The 24,900-nt window shown below is 40.6% G+C and overlaps 2 protein-coding genes across 4 annotated transcripts in view; both read left to right on the top strand.

Moving 5' to 3' along the window:
* The window catches only part of sptbn4a (spectrin, beta, non-erythrocytic 4a), a 31,762-nt gene extending 18,945 nt beyond the window's left edge, over positions 1–12,817 (top strand). For all 3 annotated transcript variants that reach the window (XM_085469510.1, XM_085469511.1, XM_085469512.1), the window contains exons 11-20: positions 95–336; positions 1,408–1,546; positions 1,643–1,727; positions 2,066–2,277; positions 2,621–3,966; positions 4,093–4,153; positions 4,251–4,519; positions 5,856–6,026; positions 6,238–6,280; positions 9,145–12,817. In XM_085469510.1, the coding sequence (XP_085325636.1) occupies positions 95–336; positions 1,408–1,546; positions 1,643–1,727; positions 2,066–2,277; positions 2,621–3,966; positions 4,093–4,153; positions 4,251–4,519; positions 5,856–6,026; positions 6,238–6,280; positions 9,145–9,444 (2,868 nt within the window). In that variant the 3' untranslated portion in view covers positions 9,445–12,817. The remainder of the gene's footprint in view (positions 1–94; positions 337–1,407; positions 1,547–1,642; positions 1,728–2,065; positions 2,278–2,620; positions 3,967–4,092; positions 4,154–4,250; positions 4,520–5,855; positions 6,027–6,237; positions 6,281–9,144) is intronic.
* Positions 12,818–13,728: 911 nt separating this feature from the next.
* micu2 (mitochondrial calcium uptake 2) lies at positions 13,729–24,866 on the top strand. The gene is made up of 12 exons (XM_085469515.1): positions 13,729–13,993; positions 14,375–14,504; positions 15,082–15,113; positions 15,192–15,267; positions 16,083–16,130; positions 16,265–16,347; positions 17,120–17,173; positions 17,638–17,735; positions 21,531–21,702; positions 21,787–21,895; positions 21,984–22,141; positions 23,652–24,866. The coding sequence occupies exons 1-12, from the start codon at positions 13,796–13,798 to the stop codon at positions 23,751–23,753; spliced, it is 1,260 nt and encodes a 419-aa protein (XP_085325641.1). The 5' UTR covers positions 13,729–13,795; the 3' UTR covers positions 23,754–24,866.
* Positions 24,867–24,900: the final 34 nt, after the last annotated feature.

Below are 24,900 nucleotides of genomic sequence, written 5' to 3' on the forward strand. Positions count from 1 at the left end.
AAATAGATTATACGTCATAGACAAAGCAAACTTTGACTAAAAACTAAGGCTAATCTTTTATTAATGAAACAGAGTGACGCATGTCTTTATGCAGGTGAGGCAGCTGCAGGAGAATGCTGCCCAGCTGAGGACCATCTATGCTGGTGAGAAGGCTGAGGCTATTATGGTCAAGGAACAAGAAGTGATGGATGCATGGAAGGAGCTGCTGAGCTCTTGTGAGGCCAGTCGTGTCCAAGTGACTTCAGTAACTGATAAGGTCCAGTTCTTCTCAGTGGTGCGTGAAAACCTAATGTGGATGGAAGGAATCATGGGCCAGATAGGATGGGATGAGCCAAGGTAAGGTAGCATATGCTTGTTAAGGTATGGCTCTCCTTTATTACAGTTTGGAAAAGATGAATTAGAGCTTTAGAGAGTGCATTTTTACCTGCAGGTTTCTGTGGTCTTATATGGTCAATGAAGACAAAATGTTAATATTGTCTTCTGTGCCGCTTTGACCTAATTTCATATGACACCTGCTACACCGTTTGTTTTTGTTTTTTGTTGGGGGCTTCTCAGGTTGACACTCTAATCACTGCCTTTATTTGTCATGTTCCCAACCAGTACCACCGTCCAACTTGCAGTATTTTCATATTTGGCCTGAAATCTTTCAGCAGATGTCCACATATCAGCATATGCATGAACATACAGCACTATGGGAGCCACAAAGATGGCGAAACATATGCACATGTAGTGTGTTTTGATGCAGCTAACATTTTTATGCCTCTACAAAAATTGAGCCTTCCTCAACTTTTGATCCCCACCATCCTTTTTTCTCATCACTTGCAGTGCCATCTTTTGGCACAAGCCCTTGAAAATTTTCTTTTTTTCATGTCTGGCTATAAGATTGTGTTCTTCTTATTCTTATTCCTTTTCTTCTTCTTCTTCTTCTTCATGCAGTCTGCTAGTTTTTTTAATATTAACTTTGACACCCAAATGTTTTCACTCAATCCATAGAGAATGTCTGGGGCAGGGTAAGAATGTTTTCACACTCGTCCAGGTAATAAATGAAGGCTGGTGTGATAAAGCCTGACAGTATTGTGTCCCTCCGTCCGGATCAGAGGTTTTTCTGAATTTGTTTGTATTATATATATTGTTATAATATGCTGACATAATATTGGTCAATCACTGATTTGTGTGTGAATCATTCATATACATGGCTGGTACATGAGGCCCTTTGGCAATCTTTTGCTCTTTGACAGATTTGCAAACTATTGCTGCCAATACAATCACATCGCTAATACTGCTAAATAAGGAGACTAATATGGCTGTTAAACAACTGTTTAAGAAGTAGAACTGTCAGGATTCCTTTTTTAAAATATTTTGTGAGGGGGTTAATGTAACCAGAAAAAAATGATCTGTGTTCCTCAGAGATCTGACAGCTCTGGAGGGAATGATGAGACAACACCAGGAGCTGAAAGCCAAAATAGATGGACGCAGCAAGACCATACAGCAGTGTGCAGATCTCGGCAAGATCCTGATTGCTGCTGGCAACCCTGCTTCAGAGGAGGTCTGACAAAAAATATTCACACTGTTAATATAAGAATACATAAAAATCATACAATTACTTTATGTAGTAATGAAACCAACCTGCCTGTCGCCGCAGATAAAAGAGAAGTTGGACAGTCTTCTGACTAAGCAGAAGGATCTTGTTGAAAAATGGGACAAACACCAGGAACGGCTGCAGCGCAGTGAGTAAATAGAATACTTAATAGATGAATACTTAACAAAACACTCTGTTAAATGTTAAATGGGCCTAAACTATAAATGTTTTTCCCTTTCATGCCACTATGTGCATTTAATATATCATGAATCATGTATGAATCTTACTGTTCTTTTCTGGTTGAGCTGACATTGCAGATTCACTCTCAACACAATTTAACCAAAAAGACTGAAATCCAAGCTGTAACATAAATGATAAAATTCCCTCATAATACATACACAAACATGTAAATAACAGATTCTACTGAGTATGCATTAAGCATGTAGTGAGTTGGTAATAGTGTGGCTGGTCTTCTGTCACTTCCAGAGCAAGAAAAATTCCAGTTTGCTCAGGAGACAGTAAAAGCAGAAGCCTGGCTAAAGGCCAAGGAGCCGCTGATCACTACCAGGCATCAAGAGGGAGGAGTAGCCCAAGCCCAAACTGATGAGGTTGAGCAGCTCATCCTTCGCCACGAGGCCTTCCGCAAGGCTGCTGTAACCTGGAAAGAACGCTTCAGCTCCCTGCGCCAGCTTTCTGCTGTAAGCTTGACTGTAGATAAATAATGAATCAGTTTGCCGGAGTCACAGTTTTTTTTTTTAAAGTGACTACGTGTTGTGTTTGCTTAGCAGGCATGGGCGCATACCATGAGTTTGCATCATCACAGGCTTTAATCTGGCTCGTGACATTAAGTGCATGTGGTGTACCCTAATCCCACTGCACCCAATCTGCCTTCCGCGCTACATTGCTTAGTGTTTTGTCTGGCATATGTTTGAAATGAACAAATCACTAGCTTTACCTGCATCTTTTGGAACCATCGCATAAAATGTGGCGTTAATCAAGTTTATATGGTGCTATTAGTTATGTAGCTAACTCTCTCTCTAGGCTGAGAAGAAAAAAGAGGAGGAGAAAAGGACCCCACTCTCCAGCCGAAGGATGTTCCCATTATCTTGCCTGACTCCCAGTGTTCCCTCAACCAGTGCTACCTCTTCTTTCCTAAGGCAGACGGTACAGGCCCAAATTGAACCGAAGCCCTTGCAGCCCAGTTTGGATCTGGGTGCCACCTCTGCAAGCCAGAGACTGTCTTCAGCACTGGCCGGCTATAGTCCAGTTATAAATGGATCAGGCTACCACGGACTGGATCAGGGCAGCGGGAAGTTGATGGGTACTTCTTACCTTGGGATGAACCACCCGGCAGCCGGAGGTGGGAGTGACTCTGGTTTCTCAGCACTGACCTCTCAGAGTGGTGGAGTAGACACCTCCACCTATCTCGGTTTGAACCATCAAACTGCTTGTAGCGCAGAAAGCTCTGGGTACTTTGGACTAACTACTGGGAGCATGGGTGGGATGCAGAATCATCTGGGGAGTGGCAGGTTAGGAAGTTCAGGCAACCTAGCTCAGCAGCCAGGCAGTGGAGGTATGGGAAGCCCAGGCTTTCTGTCTCAGCAGAATATGGGCAGTTCTGGATATCTGGCGCAACCGCAAAACATCGGGACTTCCGGATATTTGGGACAGCAGCCAAATTTAGGGAGTTCAGGATATTTGGCACAACCGTCCAACATGGGGAGCTCTGGGTATTTGGCACAACAGCCCAATATGGGAAGTTCTGGGTTTTTGGCACAGCAGTCTAATATGGGGAGTTCTGGATACCTGGCACAGAATTATCAGAGCGCTGGCGGATTGGGTAGCTCAGGCTATCTGGCACAAAATCATTACAGCAGTGGAAGCCTGGGCAGCTCTGGATATCTGGCACAGAGTGGTGGCATCATGGACCCTAAAATGGCATATGCATGGCAGCACCTGAAAGCTGACTTCATGCAGCCTAGAATCAACCACATCCACAAGGCTGTAAACCCTCTTCTCGAAGCCAGCAGAGTGCAGCGTGAACAGTTTGGCGACATCCCGATGGCAGACATGATGGGGCCAGAGTCAGGGCTGGAGCTCCTCCACGGCCGCCTCCAGAGAGATCCCCGTGGCAGCCGCTCTGACCCTCAGATGGACCATCTGAGGAGAGAAAGGGAGTACAAGCTGGGCAGACAGACCTCCAGCGAACAGGAAATTCAAGCGAGGCTGAATGAGCTGCCGCTGATTGTGCGGCAAGAGCGTTACCGGAGGCGCCTGGAGAGGCAGTCGTCTAGTGAACAGGAGGGGAGCGGCAAGCAGAGGCTGCAGAGGCAGGACTCGAGTGACCTGGAGGGCTCTGCTAAGGAGGGCTCTGACAAGCGCTCAGGGTATGTGAATGAGTGGTTTCTTTACAGTTTGCCCAGTCAGCACAGTCCAGCATGATCGTTATCATTTGGAGGTTACGTAACGATTGTGTTTGCTGTGTGGGTGACTCATGTTTGCTGTCCATCCAGGGAGAAGAGAAATACCATGGCAGAGATTGTAGAGCAGGTCCAGGAGAGAGAGGCAGCACATGTGAGTTTACATACTGCACACCACAGTATTGTGGTGTCACTTTAGTTTAAATTATGTATAGATGCAATATTCTCTCTTTTGTTATCGGGTTTTTCAGGCACGAGGAGAGCCTTATCGACCTCCTAGCAGCCTCTCAGCACCCGTGACCCGTTTTGATGGACGTCCTCGTGCCCGAGACCGTCCCAAACCAAGGAGAAGGCCCCGTCCAAAAGAGCCTGAGGAGACTCGACGATCCCGCTCAGCCCCGGCAACTGGAGCCCCAACAACACCCCAGCCGCCTTCACACACTGCCCACAACGAAGGTTCCCTCTACCGAAAAAAGGCCACCAGCTCTGACCTTGAAGCTCAGCAGCGAAGCCCAAACAGGTAAAGAAGTCATGAACAAAAGACAAACACCACCCCAGCAATAACAACTGCCTCATTAAAGGTCTGATCAAAAATTTGCAAACTATGGAAAACTGTGCAAACCAGGTCAAATAGCTTATGGTTTCAGCCAGCAGGGTATTACTTTTGTGTTTGCGAAAAGAAAGCAGGTTGTCTAGAAGCAACCTTCACGCTCACTGTCGTTACTATCTTTGACCAGAGTGAGCTGACTGTCTTCATTGAAGACTAATTTATTAAACTGACCTCAGTCGGATCCAGCTATCATGTTATCAATGCTATCAATGTTAGCATGTGTCATGAACTTTGAAGAAACCATCGACGATTAGCTTTCAGTCCTGGTCAGTCACACTATATATGTGTTATGACACAGAGCGACAGTATAGTTAGATCTATATGTTTTTGGACAGTTAAATATTTTTGCCTCCAAAACCAGCAGAAAGGATTTTCCAAAGATTCATTTGCATGTTTGATTCAAGTGGTTTATCTTGGTTAACGGTGTTAGATTTGTATTGTTGATTGTCATTTATGCTTAGAAATATTTACTTATATATGCTTAGAGTTTTGTAATTAGTTGTAGATTGGTAGAGGTTTTGATCCTTGATAGTCTGCAAACTTTGTGTGTATTAGACAGCACTTTGGGAGCATGAGAGGTCATACCGTGTCTTATTATTTTATGGTAGGATTAACGTAGTTGCATCTGTTCTAGTCTAAGTGCTCTTTGTTTAGATGAACTGCAGGACTTCCTCACCGTGTTATCTAGGATGAACCATCTAGGGTGAGGGGGAGGCTACCCTCTTCCTGACCAAGGATGTTTGACCCTTTGATCAGCAGTCCCCACACACACACACACACACACACACACACACACACACACACACACACACAGGCAAGGTACTCTTTGTTTGTATGTAGACGTCGTATGTTAATGAACCTATGCATATTCATGTAACCTCAATAAAAGGATAGTGTATGGGAGGACGGACGAGAGCTACTGGGGTCAAGCGAAGGAACGGTGCCTGTCCGGTTCTCTCCCGTGCACGAGTACCATGAAGAAGTTTGCCTACTTGTGTCTTGCTTGCAGTGTAATTATATTGTCTTAACGTTCCAGCGAATAGGTTTATGCTACAAACCTAACAAACGGCATATTTGATTTGGGAAAACAGAGAGCTTGACAGGTTGATTGCAAATTTTCATTGATTTTTATTAGTTATTCTAAAATTTAAATGTGTATTGTTTGAAACAAAAATAACTGATGTGACCCAACTTATCTGCAGAAATGCATTACAAATCTGTTTGATGTCTCATTGTGATTTTCCAGCAAGTCCTGGGTGAACGTATATTGTGTGCTGAAAGATGGAAAGCTGACCTTCTATAAGGATGCCAGGAACCACAACACAACATACAACGGAGAGCCTCCTGTTGACCTTAGTAACTGCTCGTTTGATCCGTCGATGGGATACAAGAAGAAGAAAAATGTCTTCATCCTTCAGTAAGAATTATTCATATTATTATGGCAAATTTTATTGCCAGTAACTGTGATTTCAAATTGTGGTTTTACTGAGTTTATATTGAAAAGTGTAATATGTCTTTAAAGGTTATTGCCTATTAAAAGATTTTAAATTATTGATTAACCACATGGCTATAAAATACATGCAAATGCATAAAAACTGACAAGTCCCTATTGATTTTCTGTGCAACAGAGTGAACGATGGAAACAACTTCGTGTTTCATGCAAAAGATGAGGTAAGATACATTTGTAACTTGGTAAGGTCAATTAACTTACTGGTGTTAGTATGTTAGAACTTAAAGACATGGAGCATTCTGATCAGTCAGTACATTATCAAACTCATGAAAAGACAAAGATCATCAATAAATGTATTTGCTGCTCATTGTTCTGCAAAAACAATTTTGATTAAAGTAATAATCTACAGCATTACACCGGCTGGCTCCTTCCTTCATTATCTTGAACATTACCTTAAACGTGGGCACTGATCTGCACAGGTTGCCCTGCTACCAGACTCAAAATATGCCGAACAAATCAACTATTTACTCCAGTTTCAATAACATTTGTTTAAAAATACACTGTCAAGCTGTTTTAGGAAATCGCTTTTCAGGTAAATACTATATAAAGTATTGGCCAGAAATTTACATACCCTCACCTTGGGCATGAATGGCATGGTCATTTTGGGCTTTTAATTGTTTCTCTGGCTTTTTCTTGTTTCAGGGTGGAACGATTATACAGCATATGTCTTTAATGACATTAAAAGGCAAAAACTAGGAGCACAAGTTTGAATTCTTTTGGATTTTTATTTTCAAAATTGTCAAAATAATACATATAAGCTCACTTTAAACCTTTTAATAAGTGGTGCTAAAGGCTCTTCAATGTCTTAACTTGATAGGTCAAGGCCCTGTTAACTTCTTGTTAGTGATCATGACTGGTTGGTAGTTTCTCTTTACCAGCATAAAAAGGCATCACTCATTGGATTGACCGATACTTGCAACAAAGGGAACGTCCAAGGAACATGATAAATATCTAAAAATGAGGATTAAAGATTTACACAAGCATTTCTAAACAACAGCACATTCCAAGATCATCAGTTTAAACAATTGTACATAAATACAAGTAATTCAGATGTGTCACCACTGGACTAATAGGGTTCTGACCAAAAAAGAAGCCCCTGCTCCAAAATCAGCATCTTTAAACTCAACACCCCTGACCTCAACCATCATGAAAATGTATGGACTGGGCTCAAAAGCAGGGCCAGAAAACCAACCAGTTTGAATGAATTCTACCAAATCTGACAAGAGTTGTCAAATGCCCAACCACAGTTCTGCTGGAAGCTTGTTGCTTGTTGATAGCGATCAAAACCCATCTGGTGTCCCTGCAGCTTGCTAAGAGATATTTCACCAAATAGTAGCAGGGGTGTATTTGAGCCTGTATTTAGCATTCTGGATCTTCTCATCAAAGATATTTGTCATCTGTGAACCTAGTTGTTGTTTTTAAAGTCAGTGAAGATGTTTGCTGTATAATCATTCCATTACCGTAACATTCATACCCATGATGAGTCTATGTAAACGTCTGGCCACATGTGTATGTGATATGTTACTATTGACAAGAGGGTACTGAAGATCTAGAACAACAGAAATGTTGGTTTTGGTTTGTTAATGGAACTTCACAGATAACAGAATGACGTTTCTTTAACTTGTATCCAACACATTTTCACACATTTTGATTATAATATTACCAGTTTGTCTCTTTTTAATGCCACTGGATTACTAAAATCACACAAGGACAGCATAGAGGAGCATGTTGAGCAAGAGAATGATGTTACACAAATGCACCAGTGAGCGACACAGGAAATCATTCCTGCCTGTGGTTATCTCCTTGTACAACTCCTCCATCTAATACACAGTACACAGTGCAATAGTTACACCCTTTTGCACACGCTCTGTAGTGAAAATAACAAATAACAAAGTTTTACAGGTTAGAGTAAAATGTCAGTCATATATATCTAACCTCTGTAATATTCTGGAAATTTATAATTGAGCTATTTGTATATATATGAGCTATTCCTTATATTTTGTAAACTATGTAATATATTGTGTTATTTAATTAGTTCAGTCTGTTACTGTTACTGTCTTGAAGCCACTGCAGCCACATAATTTCCTTAGGGAGTGTAGTATTCAGTGTAGTATTTATGTCAGCATTATGTTAAAAGTACACCGTTACTGCTTCCATATGAATTAAAGGGTAGGTTGCAGGCAGGTCCTGCTAATCAAATGTGTTAATAGATTAATAGATCTTGAGCAAGTGTGAACAGCTCTATAAATACTGACGTTTTGACTGTTTGGACCATTCAAGTGCATGTTAACACAAAAAGGGAAAGACATCAGCAATGATCTTAGTGAAATAATTACTGGTGCCCATCATTCTTGGAATGATTATGAAGCCATTTCCAAATGTTTTGAAGTTGTTTTGCAGTGATGTGAACACTTTGAGTTGCGTCGTATCCAGAAATATTCTAGGGTCAAATATGAGCTCATGTGTCCAACCACTAAAGCCTGACTCAAATAGGGTCATGCAACAGGACAATGATCCCAGCAGCAGCAGGAAACAATCCTCCACAACACATTAACCATCTCTCAGTCCCTTAGATCAAGTGCAATTTTAAGTAAATGAAATGAAAATACTTCATTTTACATTCTTGCAGTATTTGGCATGTACAGAACCTAAATACTTCTTCTACTCTTGGTTCTGTCTTTATAGTTTGAACTCTTTCCACTTAGTAATTGATGGGTTCGGTTTGTGTGAATGAGGTGCAGCACAAAGCCACAAACCACTGATGTAATAAGAAGAGGTGCAACCTTCAGTCAAAGGCAAATTTGATTACATTGTTTCCCACCTGAAGACACTTTATTCAAATAAAGAAAATGTAGCGTTTCAGCTGGATGGTTTGCATATATCTGCTGCAGGCTCAGATTTGGATGCGTAACAATGCGATGTGTAAATCCCAAACCACACAATGAATCAAATGCAAAGAGAAAAAAGCATTATATGATGAGCAGACTCCTTATATAAGCTCTCTGTCTGATCCTGGTCTCTGTAGGAGGACCTAAAGGCATGGACTTCCACTATCACCACCTGTATAGCTGAGCACGAGGCCATGGGCACGTGGGATAAGCCAGGCACCTCATCTATGGATCCTGACCGCTCTGAGAGGAAGGAGAAGTCGGAGGGAGATGCAGACGCCAGGTCAGAGAGGTCCGAGCTTGTAGAGGGGGAGGAGAGGTCTGAGAAGGAGAGATCAGAGAAAGGCGACGGCTCTGAGAAGTTAGACACATCTGAAATTGCTGACAAGCTGGAGGGTGGGGCGGGGGGCTCCAGCACGTCTGGAAAGAGCAAATGAGAAGCCCTTTTTTGTTTTACTGCTACTCACTGACAAACAGCATAGGAGGCAGGGATGGATGGAGAGCATGTGCAGTTAGGTTTGCAGGTCCTCGGTCACACAGCTGGAACACACCGAGGCCACGGTCCTTTGATTGACTATTGTAACTGTGACAGACTAATCTCTCAGCCTCTCCCCCTTCACCCAGGAAATACATCAGTGCTTGCGGTGGGCCACCTGCTGGTAGATAGGAGGCCGGCCGGGTGGACAAACAGGCAGACAGACTCCAACAAATGGTCCCAAGAATTAGTCACTGTCACTTCCTATTGTTGATCGTTTAATCTCTCGGATTCACAGCATCTTTGTTTATGTATCTTTGACTGATAATGTAATGCTCTGTCTATCTAGACAAACCTGAGAAGTGGCGAATGAAATGTTTCTCAATAGTAAAAAAAGAAAAATGTTTTTGAAGCAATATACTTTTTTATGTTTCCTCTTTGTCGGTGAGAGAAATGGGGGAAAGGAAATAAGAAGTAATGTAGAAGCAGCTGTAAATTCTCTCATTTTTTTGTCACCTCCACGTAAGCTTACTCCAGGCAGTTGTGCACCTTAAACACTTGACACATCTGTATACTAATCATAGTGACATTTAATCCCGACACATGGCTAGCTTTGACTCATCTTAATATAACGGAATGCTTGTGTTACCAACTGACTTCACTGGTGTCATTTCCACAGTTCTTTTCTTTTCACTTCTTCTGATTCTCATTATGATTTATCCGTAACGATCCGTGTCCAGAGAAGAGCATCCCTTCAAATTCTGATCCATCACCCCAAGGCATGTTCAAAGTGGCAACGCTCAAAGTAACACTAAGCCTGAGACGATCCCTTTGTGTACATGACAAAAAATCAGAACATTGCATGAAATAGTCTTAGTGCACCTGTTAAACTTGCCTTTATTTCTGTGTTCTTGGCATAAATCAGGCAGCACTGAAATTGCAATAATCTAATGTGAGCGGGTGGGTGGGTTGTATTTGCTGTCATAGACGACTTCTCAAAATCCCGAGGGTTGTTTGAAAAAGCAGAGTTGTGTTCTCTCTGCAGTAAGCATGAGAGGAAGAAGCCAAATGGCCCTGCTGCTGTTTGTACTGTATCACTGCTATTTCTTTTCCACAGAATGTACTGATTTCAGGTACCCCCCTCCCCATAATGTCAAAACCTGAGCAGGTGTGTGAGAGACGAGACCTCTCTGTGCCCTTTGTCCTTCGTTTGACCTTCAAAGCAATTGGAATCTATTTGTCAAAGACGAGTTACATGTAAGTCATGAAGTGTATAGACCTATCTTTGTATGTATACCAATAAAACCTGTGCTCTAATAAAACCATACTCTGAATCGGTAAAAATTAAAACATTTGTATTAATCCACAAATAAAATCAGTCATCACTCAAATATATTAATGTTTATTACATTTAAATACAAATTATGCAAATTAGGAGTCACTATTAATTATCACAGTGTATATACAAGTACACCAGTATCTAGATGTATTAAATACGTTGTACTGGGGAAGAGCAGCAGGTGTACTGTAGGTATGCTTGTTGTATTTTTATATGCATATATTTATTATATCAGACTGAAGAGTTGCCCCATGTAATATTAGCTGATTGAGTAGCCAGTGTTACTGTGGGAGGTGTGCTCAGTTTATGGATTACACACACAACAGGATCAACTAGCCTGGGCAGTTCACTACCTGCTGCTCAGGGAATAAAAGTATTTTGTCATCACAGTGATTATTTTGTTTTATAAAATAGTGCTCGTTTGTCGTATATGTGAGTTATTTTTCCACACATAGGTCCAAATAGTCTTTACAGTGCTTATTTTGGAGCTAATGAGAAACTGCGAATCTCCTGAAATTTGTGCTGTGAGAATGACTCGCAACACAAAGTTTTTCCATACTGTCGAATTGCACTTCTTCAGTTGTGTAAAATGACTTCTTAACAGTCTTCCTTTCTGAAAACACCAAAAGTCCACTTTCACATTACAAGATTGCGAACAGAGAAGTTTTGCTACAATGTGAATGTTCTTTTGTTTTTTATTTGTCACACACTGTTTGCTTTTACATAAGTGCCATGTCATGAAATCTGCTGGAACAGCGGGAAACAGTTGGTCCTTTAATCATGAATAATGTTTTGTTTGACCTGACACTCGTCTGCCATTGCAATACATATTCTCAGTCATCTAATTAGATGCTTTGGTATTTTCATGTGGCTGTGATTGTTCTGATTCGTGGCAGATACTTAGCCTGCCTTACCATGTGCATTTGAAATGTTTGCTTCCCATTACTTTTATGAAACACATAGGGGGAGGGGGGTGGGGGGGTATTTTCCACTATGTTACAGCAGTCAACGAACTAAATAGGCAGCATAAACGTGACTGAAGAGAAAAAAAATGTGCAAAAATCTGTTTCCTTCATTGATTGATGGTCTTACATGTGTGTATGTCTTTGTTACCTTACATTAAAACTTGCTGCTATGACATTAAATAAACCTCCAAACTTGCTGATGCAAAACTTGACGTGGAATTGATGTGGACACACGCATACCTGCACACACCCACTGACACCACACACTGATTTCAACTACAAGATAAACGAGTGGTTTATTACCGTCTTTCTTCTCAGAGTTGAGCTGAAAAGCCAGAGCATTATCGTCACAAGGTAGCAGCAGCAGTAACAACTTCATATTCTCCATGCTGAAGCCTTCTAAGGTTGTGTAACAAATGTGGTGGTTGTAATTTGCATATAACAGTAACATACAATAAAGTATTTATGGATTATGTAAACATGGCCGAAACCTTCATTAAACATAGGGTTAGTCTTTGAGTGTACTGCGCTCCTCATGGGAATGAGCTGCAGGAGCCTTCATACTGACACTTTGCTGCAAGAAGGAATCGTTGCTGAAGGGCTCCAGACTGTATCCATACTGAGAAGTCATCCAAATGCTTTACATCTCCTTCTGTACACACAGTAACCAGAGTACCAACAACAACAAAAGATGTATACTGTATTCTTGGCTTTTTCTTAGAGCAACCAACTAAAGTTCTCCTATCCAAGCAGCATACGGTGCATCAAAAAAATTGGACAGATGTGAATAATTAATGTGAGTAAAAATAAAGGTTTGTGCAATTTTTTGGGGCACTCAAGTGCAGCCCTGTGCACAGTGAGAAAGAGCAGCAGTGATGCAGGATCTGTTCTAAAGACATCCATGTACACAGTGCGGCACAAAATCTGCACAATTCGATGTATATTTGAAGAATGTAAAGCTACATCTGCCAGTATGTATCTGTGAAAATATGAAATGTGGTTTTGTCTCATAAAATCTGTTCATCCCTTCATTTTGCTATTGTCTTTTTTCCCCCTCTGTAGGTGTGAACACATTTTTTATAGATCTTCATGGCGCATTAATATGTTCCCGATAATCTTTTCTGGAATTCTGACACAGATTTGATGATTGCTTTCAAAAATAAATCCTGGACCTCTTCTTGTTCTAAGATACTTTGACTCTGTTTGATAAATTGCACTAAAACAATGCATCTTTTCTCTTATATATTATTACAATGCAATTGTATTTTAAACCAAAACAAGACTACAGTAACGATTCAGCAGACACTGTTTCAGGTAGTCTAGTTTCACCAGAGAACATGCCCTCTGTGACATTATAGTCTAGGAATGAGGAGTGGTTAAATTAAATGGATCTTGACCTTTGCTCCACTCCTTCCTCTTCGGTCTGTACCTGGGTGATATACAGCCTGTGACAGGCAGCCTTCAGGCCTTGGAATCTCTCTCTCTCTCTCTCTCTCTCTCTCTCTATATATATATATATATATATATATATATATATATATATATATATATATCTGATGTACCAGCAGGGCTTTGGCCAATCATGGGCCAGTATAGAGTTTATATAATCTGAATGTTGGACCTGAGGCCCCAAAAACTGAGACATGTTATATGTTTGATTATTTTTTGTTTACTTTTGAAATAAAAATGCATATTCGGTTATTTTAAAAACTCAATAAAGGCTATTTCGAGATTTTTAAGCTTGTTTATCTGACTTTTTAAAATAATATTAGGCATAAGCTACTTTTTCTATGTGTTGCCACAGCTCTGTAAACAATCCAGATGAAGTGTCTTTTACAATTATATATAATATTTTCTCAAAAGTGTTCTTCTAAAAAGGTGAACTCTACAATCCGGCGCTGACGGCTTCACGTCATCTAGTCCTTACCTATCACGGCTGGAGAGGGGGCGTGGCCTCGCTTTGCTAAGACGAACGCAGTTTAGCCAGCTAGCGAGTTAGCTTCCTGGAAATGGCCAGCTGGGGGAAAGTTACCGCTCTCCTGAGGGGTGTCTTGAGGAGCCCTCGATCTCTGAAAACCTTCGCACAGTACCGTACTGTCGGTCGCGGCATTGTGGCCTCTGTAATTGGCACCGGGGTTGTCTGTTATTACCGGTATCATGTAAACAACAGGACTCTGCCCTTCGCCGTTTATGCTAAGGAAGAAAAAGTAAGTAGACACTTCAGAAAGTTTCTGTCGTCAAAATTCACCGCAAACGAACAGTACCGCTCATATACCTGTCTGTGTTCCTTTAAAGTACGATGTTTCGTAATTACAAGTACAAGCGACACAATAATGTTAGTTGGATAGCTACAAAAAGACCGTCCAAATTCATAGTGTCAATTAGTGCCCCCTAGCGGTGCTCACTGAAACTGTTTGTACTTATACACAGTGAATCTGTTCGTCTGACTTATTAGATATAATTTAATAAAATTAATTTTTAACTAACCACTCATTTGTCCATTTAATCATTAAACATATAAAGGGAGGTGCTGTCGAACATGTGTTCTGTAGCTTACATTGGTGTTTGTGCTCCTTGTGCTGTTGCAGGAAGATGCAGCTCCCCAGATGTCTGCAAGGAAAATCCGCTTCATCCAGTTTGCCTCAGTCGTCCATGAAGAGGAGCCCTACATGACCCCCAGAGACTTCCTATTCTCTGTGATGCTGGAGAAAGTTGATCGTAAGCAGCTCATACAGCGTACAACATGTCAAACAGCTCAAAGCCTTCCATAATCTACATCCCTGTTCTTTCTTAACTAAATATATATAGGATGTAATTTGCCAGGTCAAATGGTAGATTTAACTTTGCTAAATACTTTTTCATCCCCACTATGTGTCATGTATGTCAAAGAACAGTGCCCTTATTTTGTGAATCTTTCTAATGCGAATATAGTGAAACTTAAACTGCTCATGTTTACTGTGTTTAACTAATAAAAAAAATGCTGTGTGTGTGGGGATGGGTGAGTGTGGCCTATGGTGTACAGTGCTTTCATGTGTCAGTAAGACTGGACTAGACCATCTGTATGTATCCAAACCCAGACAGACCTCCCAAACATTTCAGATCAGTGGCCGTGCAGCAGTACGAGAAGACTGAGTGCAGTTCTGACTGGGAAGAGGAACCTCCATGTTCCCACAAAGCAAAACAGAGTAGTTTGTTGTGTGCATGGAACAACTTCACGTGCGCGGCTTGCCTCGTGCCTGTTATTGAATAATTTTGTGCTGTTCTGTTATCAACACATCTTCTCTGGTTTTTGCAGGAAAGCTGCAAAAGAAAATTTTAACCAAACAGGTACATTAACTTCCTAGCAGTGTGTAACCTGCACATGCAGACTTTTCTTTAGGCTAATGGTTCGTTTTATCCCGGCAGGATGTGAACGGTATGCTGGTGGCTGCCTCTAAAGCTCGTGCTGGTAATGATCTCTTCAGAAACTTGGGAGACAAAGGTAAGTTCTCAAAGGGGACTGCAATGCCATACCTTTTAATTGTCAGGTGGATCATCTGTTTAAATCCTCCCCCCAATTTCTCTATTCACTATAACACCAGAATGATCACCAGCTCCTTTTATCATTTTTTAAAGGTGTTGTTGAGCAGTAGTTCTCCAGGTTTTTCAGAAGTCTTTCAAAAGGTTTTCTTTGGACATTGGCTGCTTTTGTCAGTCATTTTCAGTCCAGGGCTCGTAGCTGATAATTTTTAGAGAAACGTTTTTACCCTCAGCTGTAAAAGAGTGATGGGGCATTGTCATGAGTGTGTGAATGCAATAACTCAAGAACAAGGCGTAGGATTTCAAAATTGATGCATCTATTAAAAACCTCAGGCGTTTTGGAGGATTTGTCACGTTTTGGGGCTGCATGTCAGCCGTGGTGTTCATTTCACTGACTGTTTTTCCTGATGACAACAGGACGATAACTAGATAAAAATGAATGCACAGTGATAAAATGTGTTGTCTATGATTAAAAACGAGATGTAAATGTTCTGGAGAGACGAGATCCAATCAGAAGTAATCCCGGGCATTAAGGTTACAATGTCTACAAACTCTGGTTTCATCTTATGTTCTGCATTTGCTTGCATGTTTGCACGTTTCAGTAAATGGCCTATTTCCCATTTTCCTTGCAAAATATAAAGAAAATGAGAGGTCCGCTTTAACCTGTCAGCAGACCATCAACAATCCACCTTTTCATGTTTAATGATAATCCTCTTTGTCAGTGTGTCCCCCTGTTTGTTATCTGAAATGCAGCACAGTGTATTTTATCTCTCACAGGTTTGATATCCTACACAGAGTATCTGTTCCTGCTGTCCATCCTGACCAGTAAGTCTCTCCAATAGTCCAAGCTCCTGCAGGAGATATTGTGCTGACTGGTTCACTCCATTCTGGACTGTTTATTTCTGATACTCTTTGTCTACATGACATAACTACATAACTGCCCTACATTGTTATTGCAGAGCCGCGCACTGGATTTGATATAGCCTTCAAAATGCTCGACATTGATGGCAACGAGCATGTGGACAAAAAGGAGTTTTTGAAAGTAAGAGCTGTGATGTGTTAGGATGTGTTGACAATAAAAGCAGAAGTAGATTATAACAGATCATAATGAAGCAGTAAATTCATGGGCGGACTTATTATACAGGAATATTTGTTCTAAATATCTGTGTGCACTTAATTTCAAACTGTCGCCACTTTTAACGCTTCCTCATGTGCTACAACTCCTGCAGTTGTAAGTATGAACCAAGGCACCACGTGAAGGTGAGGGAGAGCTGTAGCTGCTCGAGTCTTGTATTTTATCTGTCGCTGCTTGAGTTTAGTGGATTTATTTAAAGTCACCTGACTTTTTTTTTTTTTTTTTCTTTGACTTTTCAACCAGACAGAGAAGATTTGTGTAGCACTCAGGCTTAGAACGATGGGCTTTTGTTTTAGACTGCATGTTGGCACGTCCTTCACCTTGTTATAGTTTCATGTTATGACTTGGTGAACAAGCCAAAGGCATTTAGTGAAAAGTAGAAGTGCATGGATTCTCATCTGCTCTGGTTTCTATCATGTGATTACATGAAAGCCACATCTCTAACTTGATAAGTGAACTGTACCACAGCTTTATATTTGTTTGGACTTGTCTTGTGACTGTTGTAAAGAGAAACCCCTTTTCAAACATGCTGTTTTTTATTTGTTTGTTTTTTGTATTGTCTGTTTGATAATGTAGGATGTTGCTCACACTTGGACAGCCAAACATTTTCAGTACAACTAGTTATTTTGATTAACTGGTTAACTTAAATTTAATTTATTTCTTCTTTTTGTTGCTGAAGCTCAAGAAAATCATGGGAAAAACTAAACTGCGAGCCCCGATAGATACTACAGAGGTGAGTGTTCATTGGTTGATGGGCTAGTTGAAAACATACAGGCTGATAACACTGGCCGAGGACCAGAAAGAATCATCTGTTTTCAAAAGTTTGCAGAAAATTTTAAAATACATGGTTGATTTTACACTTTTACATGCAAAACTTATAATTTTCACAAGTGCTCAATGTGTTTCCCTCTGGATGCACGGCATATGTCCATTCAATATTCAAACACGTCAAATGTGTACAGCTATGTGATACTCACAAATCCTGTCTTTCCAACAGTATGTGCTTCCATTCTCACCAAAACACTATGAAATCAGATGACTCTTCTTGACACACTTTGTATATTACTCTAGTTCTACCTCAAACATTAGCATGTTTTGTTTTGGGGGTTTTCATCAGTATTATGGTGTCATTTCTGCCACTTCACTTTGAATGTTAACACACATGATGTTGTTGAACACTGTCTGCATGTTACCCAGAAAACCACAGAAGAAGGAGAAGGTGTGAACACAACACTACAGGCCTACTTCTTTGGAAGGAAAGGGGACAACAAGTTGCAGTATAAGGACTTCTGCCGGTAGGGATACCCCCTAATAATCACAGTCATGTACTACAGAGCACATGACATTTTCTTTTTCATAAGTAGCAGCTCTGTATACAAATTTTACAATGTAACATTTCTGTCTTTTTGAAATCTCAGACATTGTCAATATTTGAATCTCACCTGTAAGGGATGTAGACGCTCCCTAAATCCTTTGCATGTAGAAATACTGTTTGAACATGTCGTTAGGCAAAGGCAAGGAAAAGAACAGTAAAGCTCATATTAGGCTTGAACTGCTTTCTTAAAAAAAAAGGAGAGAGAAAGAAACTTAAGTTCTCCACGTGTTTCAGGAGCACACATTCTTTCTGCCCAATTTAACTCATCCAGCCAAAGGAGTGTTGAGCTCATACCATAGCGAGATAGTCGTCATCTTTCCATCTATTCGCAGTTCATAAGAATTTTTGCTTCTCCGATAGCTTTTGATCAGATTTTAGTGACACGTGCTAACAGTGATTACCTCATGGGTCTTCATTCAAACTGGGGTCAAGATCATATTTGTCATTTTCATAGTACAACTCTAATGCATACTACATAATGCTCGGGTCTTATTTTCTACAGTTGACAGGCTAACAAACCCTCCTGTGTCAGTGGCAGCTGAACTTCATTCGACCATGGCCTGCAATGACTTTGCCAAATTCTTCACTGAAAAAATCCAAAAAATTAGACAAGCAATTGGTACATCAACAGCAGATCCAGGATATGTACTGTGTCCACCAAAAAACTGTTTAAACACCATGAAACAGTTTCAACCTATTAACAGCAAAGACCTGGAGGACATCTTAGGTCAACTGAACTCCTCCTCCTGCTGTTTAGATGTCCTGCCAACAAGTTTTTTCAAAAAGGTCTCAAAGACTTTAGAGTCAGACCTGTTACAGATCGTCAACTTTTCTTTATTATCAGGTGTGTTTCCAGAATCACTAAAAACTGCTGTAATCAAACCTATACTGAAAAAGGACAATCTTGACAAGACACAAATGAACAACTACAGGCCGATCTCAAATCTCCCGTTTTTAAGTAAGATCATTGAAAAAGCAGTTTCTCAACAGCTCAGTTACTTCTTAAAACAGAATAACTGCTACGATGCCTTCCAGTCAGGTTTTAGACAGAACCACAGCACTGAAACCGCTCTGACCAAAGTGTTTAATGACATATGTCTGAATACAGACAGTGGAAAAATGTCAGTCCTAGTTTTACTGGATCTCAGTGCAGCATTTGATACAGTTGACCACAACATATTACTCAAACGACTGGAGAACTGGACAGGTCTTTCAGGAACTGTACTAAACTGGTTCAAAACATACGTAGAAAACAGGAAATACTTTGTATCAATAGGTAACTTCACATCTGAGCAGACAAGTATCACATGTGGAGTTCCCCAAGGTTCCATCTTGGGACCCCTTCTGTTTAACATCTACATGCTCCCACTGGCACAGATTATAAACAACAACAAAATAAACTATCACAGCTATGCAGATGACACACAAATATATATCACAATGTCACCAGGAGACCGAGGCCCTGTACAGGCTCTTGGTAAATGCATTGAGGAAATCAATGACTGGTTGTGCCACAATTTTCTCCAGCTAAACAAAAACAAAACTGAGGTAATAGTCTTTGGCGCCAAAGAAAAACGATTACAGGTCACCAGAGAACTTCAATCTATACATCTAAAAACCACAAACCAGGCGAGAAATTTGGGTGTAGTGATGGATGCAGACCTAAACTTAGAAAAACACATTAAGACAATAACAAAGTCAGCTTACTATCACCTCAAGAATATATCAAGGATAAAAGATCTGATGTCTCAACAGGACCTGGAAAAACTAGTCCATGCATTCATCTTTAGTAGGCTTGATTACTGTAACAGCATCTTTACAGGTCTACCTAAAAAATCAGTCAGACAACTACAGCTCATTCAGAACTCTGCTGCTCGAGTCCTCACTAAGACCAAAAAAGTGGACCACATCAGTCCAGCTCTGAGGTCCTTACACTGGCTGCCTGTCCGTCAGAGGATAGACTTTAAAGTTCTGATGCTGGCCTATAAAGCTCTGAATGGTTTAGGACCAAAATACATCAATGACCTCCTGACCCAGTATGAACCATCCAGATCCCTCAGGTCATCTGGATCCGGTCTTTTATCAGTTCCCAGAGTCAGAACCAGACACGGAGAAGCTGCATTCAGCTTTTATGCTCCTTATATCTGGAACAAACTCCCAGAAAGCCTCAGATCAGCTGAAACACTCAGTTTATTTAAATCCAGGTTGAAGACTCACCTGTTCTCAGCTGCATTTGAATAAAGCACCAAATCCACACTTTAAGCTTAAATTTCAAAACTTACATTTAACTACTGATTTTATCTATTTCTGATTTTATCTGTTTTGATTTTATATACTGTTGTTTGTTTGTTTGTTTGTTTGTTTGTTTGTTAATTAGTTAGTTTATTTGCTTGTTTTATTCAATTTTAAATCATGCTTTTTATTTGTTCTTGTTTCTAATGTCTCTGTAAAGCACTTTGAATCACCTTGTTGTTGAATTGTGCTATACAAATAAACTTGCCTTGCCTTGCCTTACTTAAACTGACCAAATTCTAACTTCTGAACAATATTCAGTGGTTAACAGAAGATTCCTTATCCAGCTACCCATCTTCTTCCACTTATTAAGATTCTTCATGGTGATAAATCTTATGTGTTAACCTCCTAGGACCTGGTGTCCACATATGTGGACATCACATTTTGAGTTGTCTAAACCAGCAGTCCCCAACCTTTTTTGCACCACAAACCGGTTTAATGTCAGACAATATTTTCACGGACCGGCCTTTAAGGTGTCACGGATAAATACAACAAAATAAAATAATATGACTGAGACAAAAACTGTGGTATTTTGTAAATATAATAATAAACGTGAATTCACTGTGTAATTGTGTAACTTCATGAGCAGCGTCCTCCTGAAATGTGCCAATAACATCGAGAGTAACATCCTCATCTCTGCCCCTTAATGCTCTCTGGTCGCTATGGTGACGCGTAAATATTTCTTTCAAAATAAGACACACAGCTCCAACACGGGAAAAGACCCAGGGAAACAGAGTTAACGATAAAAAACACTGAAAACCATAAATTTCACGCCCGAGCCTCAAGTCTCACGGCCCGGTACCAAGTCTGTCTGGACCTTTCTGGCATGTTGTCATGTTACTTCTGACTAACTCAGATACTTTTATATGGTTGTGAAATACAGCCAACCAAATGACCAAAAGAATCTATACTTCACACATTACAATCACCTGTGAATTTTGATTAATTATGAGCCAGATGTGCTACTAAGCCACTGATGTTCTGATATAAATCTGTGTATTTTGTGGGGTTTTCCCTGTTGACCTTTTCAGTTTCTCTTTACTTGACCGGTCCACTGTGACTCCACTGTAGTCTGTGCTTTGAGTGGTCCATAACTAGAAAGGTGCTGTGACAGGCCAGCCAATCCCTAATGGAATAAGGATGTAGCAATTATGATTACCTAACTTTATGTAGCTGTACTTGAGGCTGAGGATACCAGAAGACCTCACTGTGCTGAATTTCTCTTTACTTTATCACTCCACTGTTACTTTTTGTGGAATTTCACCTTTTTATATAGTTGTTTTCTTTTTCTTTTCTTTTTTCCTTTCATTTGAATATAAAAATGTTGGACTTCACTGTGTGGTCTTCACCTGTGTCGCTGGCAAACCTCAGCAGGAGAACACTGGTGGGTCAGCCTTCTTTGTAATTAGTCTTTGTTGTTCAGGTTCATGGAGGACCTACAGGCTGAAGTCCAGGAGATGGAGTTTCTGCAGTTTTCCAAAGGTATGGACACCATGCGGAGGGAAGACTTTGCAGAATGGCTGCTACACTACACCAACGAAGAAGACAATGAAGTCTACTGGGAAAACATGAGGAAGAAGATACCTGCGGGTCAGGTACAAGCACGCTTCCTCCACTCGGTGCCGTCAGAATAGGATTTGTTGTGGCCTGAAAGTCAGCTGTCATGTTTTCTTTTGTAGAGTATCACATTCGATGAGTTCAAAGCCTTCTGCCTGTTCATCAACAACCTGGAAGATTTTGCCTTCTCAATGAAAATGGTCACAGAAGCCAACCGTCCTGTGGGCATGGGTACGGTTTCTCTGTCGGTTAGATCAGTCTGTAGTTTTCTTCCAATCTTCCAGACATAGATTTATTTTTTTTTTTCTTCTCCCTACAGCCCAGTTCAAGCGAGCTGTGACGATTGCCACAGGCCACGAACTCTCCGAGAACGTGCTGGACACAGTGTTTAAGCTTTTCGACGTAGATGGAGACAACTGCCTGAGCCACAAGGAGTTCATTGGTGTGATGAATGACCGAGTACTGCGGGGTCTAAAGGTACTCTCCCCATCTTCTTAGACTGTTTTGTGTCCATAAAACACTGACTTTTCTACTTTGTCACCATGTTTAAGTGAAGTGAATGCCTCTCTCACCTCCATGTGTTAAATATAAAACTGTAAAAGCCTGATGTGTGGGTACAGATATAAGACACTTATCAAAGATCGTCAGTGCTCCTCTAACTGTAGTGTAGATCACACTGAAGTACACAAACACTAAGGCACATCGTTAACTCATGTCATCCATGTGCAACATTGTCTATCACTAAGAACTACTTACTTACACAAGTTTATTTAAAAAGGGCACATGAACATATTAGACTGGACTGTTAGCTTTTGGTTGCCAAGGTCCATCCATCTCAGGGTCTGTTCCAGTTGTTCATTTTGTTTAAGGAGTGAAGTGACGCTGACGTATCTGTGCAGCCATAAGAAGAAGTGTTTGAATTCTCTGAATACTAACCAAGGCGCTTCAGTGCTTACTTGCCGTCCCAGAATTTATAGCGACAAATCATCCGACCATTCCTGGAAACGATCAACTAAAACAATAGTGGCATACATCTGCAAATGTTCATTAGAAGCATAACCTGCTAAAATGTTTTGAATTTTCAGCAGCAGTCTGTTAACTCCACTGTCGAACTCTGAACGTCGCGCTGCTGTAAGAAAATCTGATTCTCGTCCAGTTGCTGCCTCGCATGAACGTAGATTTACAAGCTTTCTGAATCCAGATGATGAGCTATGTTACTGATCTAATTCCGTTCAGGCTTCTGTAAAATTCAGTTAGTAAGCTTCATTTTCTATTGCTGTTTTAAGGATCATCATTAATCATTTTTTTTACTTTTATTGAGCCGGCCATAAATCTACTGAATAAAGCATCGTGTGAAATGGTGCTTAAGTCGATTAACTGCAGGATCTGCTTTCAAAATATTCTGGCTTCACTGTTGTACAGACAGCCGAGGAGACGGTGGAGCATTCCAGCTCTTCTGGCCAGCCTAGGTCAACTTTTATTTTTAGCAGACATGAGTGTGTCTCATTTAACTAAGAGTTGTATTTATTTTCCTTACATAAAATGATTCTTATTGCACTCTATACAACATGTCACATTTACACAAGCACTGTCTTCTATGCTTTTAAGTGCTTACTAACTATCATTCACACACCGATGGATGCCCAAGGATATTCGGCACACAGACTGGGGGAGCCAGGGATCGAACCTCCAACCTCCCGATCAGTAGAGGACCTGCTCTATCTCCTGAGCTACATCCACCCCTTAATTAGCTAACCAAAGCGAGTTAAAGTAGTGGGCACACTGCTCAACATGTCATATATTTACATCCTAATTGGTGTCCCTGGGATTACATGTACTGTAGAAACAACTGCCATCATTTGACTTTAATCATGGCAAAAATACAAATTGTTTATTAGCAATAGATATTTTACATATCACTCCTAGGCTGCATGCTAATGCTCGTCTCCCAGAACCGTTGGTGTGATGCACAGTGTCTTGCCCTCAGGTGCAGCCTCAAAATGGCATCTCTGGCTACTGGAAGTGTGTGAAGCGGGAGACCCTGAAGGCAGCCCAGGAGGCCCTGGTAGACGGCGGGTGTCCCATCTGAAGCACTGATATGCACCGTGATCATGCTCACCACTTCTGTCTTTTCTTCAGTTGTATGAATGAAATGAATAACTGCATGTAAATGAATATAGGTTTATACCACTGTCTTTGTAAAAGTATGTTTACAGCTAAACACATTTTGGTTTGATATTAGTTAAAGCTCTTTGGGTTTGCTTGTGGTGTTTACAATATTACATATAATTGTTTGGTCAAGCATTTTATCCTGTATGGCTGATCACTATTAAACATTCACATGCACTTAAGGAGCAGGACTGCAGTCAACATTTCCTGTAAAAGTGACTTATTCATGAAAGTGAGAATCCTGGTTGCACTGAACAGTGTAACAGATTAGAGGATCCTGCCATGAATACACACATTTCTCATTTTCTGTGCACACTAGTCAGAGTGATTTATTCTCATGGACACAAATGCAAATTTTTACCAGTGCCAAGAAGCTGGCTTGGTTTTTACATGTACTTCTTTTTTTACTCCTGAGCATTAATGTGGTTACCAGAGATCAGTCATGTGAGTCAATAGTGGGTAAACAGCAGTCTGGCATAAATCACTTCCAAGATGACAGACGTGTAATCTGTCTAATGTCACATTCTCAACATGCTAAATAGCAGCAACTATTTGTTGTGACTGCTCATGCTGTTGTTTACCGGTGACTCACCAAAGCATTTTACAGCTGAGTGCGCACATCTCGAAATGAATGTCGGGCCTCCCACTTTCAACAGTAACAGAGCAGCTGCTATTTACTTAAATTCTGGAGTAACCAGCGGGGTGTACTGTGAAGTTAATGGTTTAGCTATGTTGAAACTCCGTTTTGTGTCACATAAATGGCTTTTTTACCTGGCTAAATCAGCAAGGTGTTATGTTTGGAGTTTCCATATGAAATGGGTTGGAAGCCAATATTACAGTATGTATTATTAAGCACAATATAGAACGTCTGCTGGAAAATGTTTTATATACGCAAATTGTATTTTGCTCGTTTGTGTTGTTGTGTTTGCACATCTCTGTTGCTTGTGGGGCTCGCACACAAGAATTTCACTCGCATGTGCTGTGCCAGTGTGCCTGCACATGTGATGTGACAATAAAAAGTGATTTGATTTGATTTGATTTGTTGTACCTAACTAAAACCACTCAAT

Source organism: Copadichromis virginalis, linkage group LG10, assembly GCF_057382275.1.
Source record: "Copadichromis virginalis isolate Kocher_CV1m ecotype Utaka linkage group LG10, C_Virginalis_male_GT1.1, whole genome shotgun sequence".
NCBI classification, from domain to species: Eukaryota; Metazoa; Chordata; class Actinopteri; order Cichliformes; family Cichlidae; genus Copadichromis; species Copadichromis virginalis.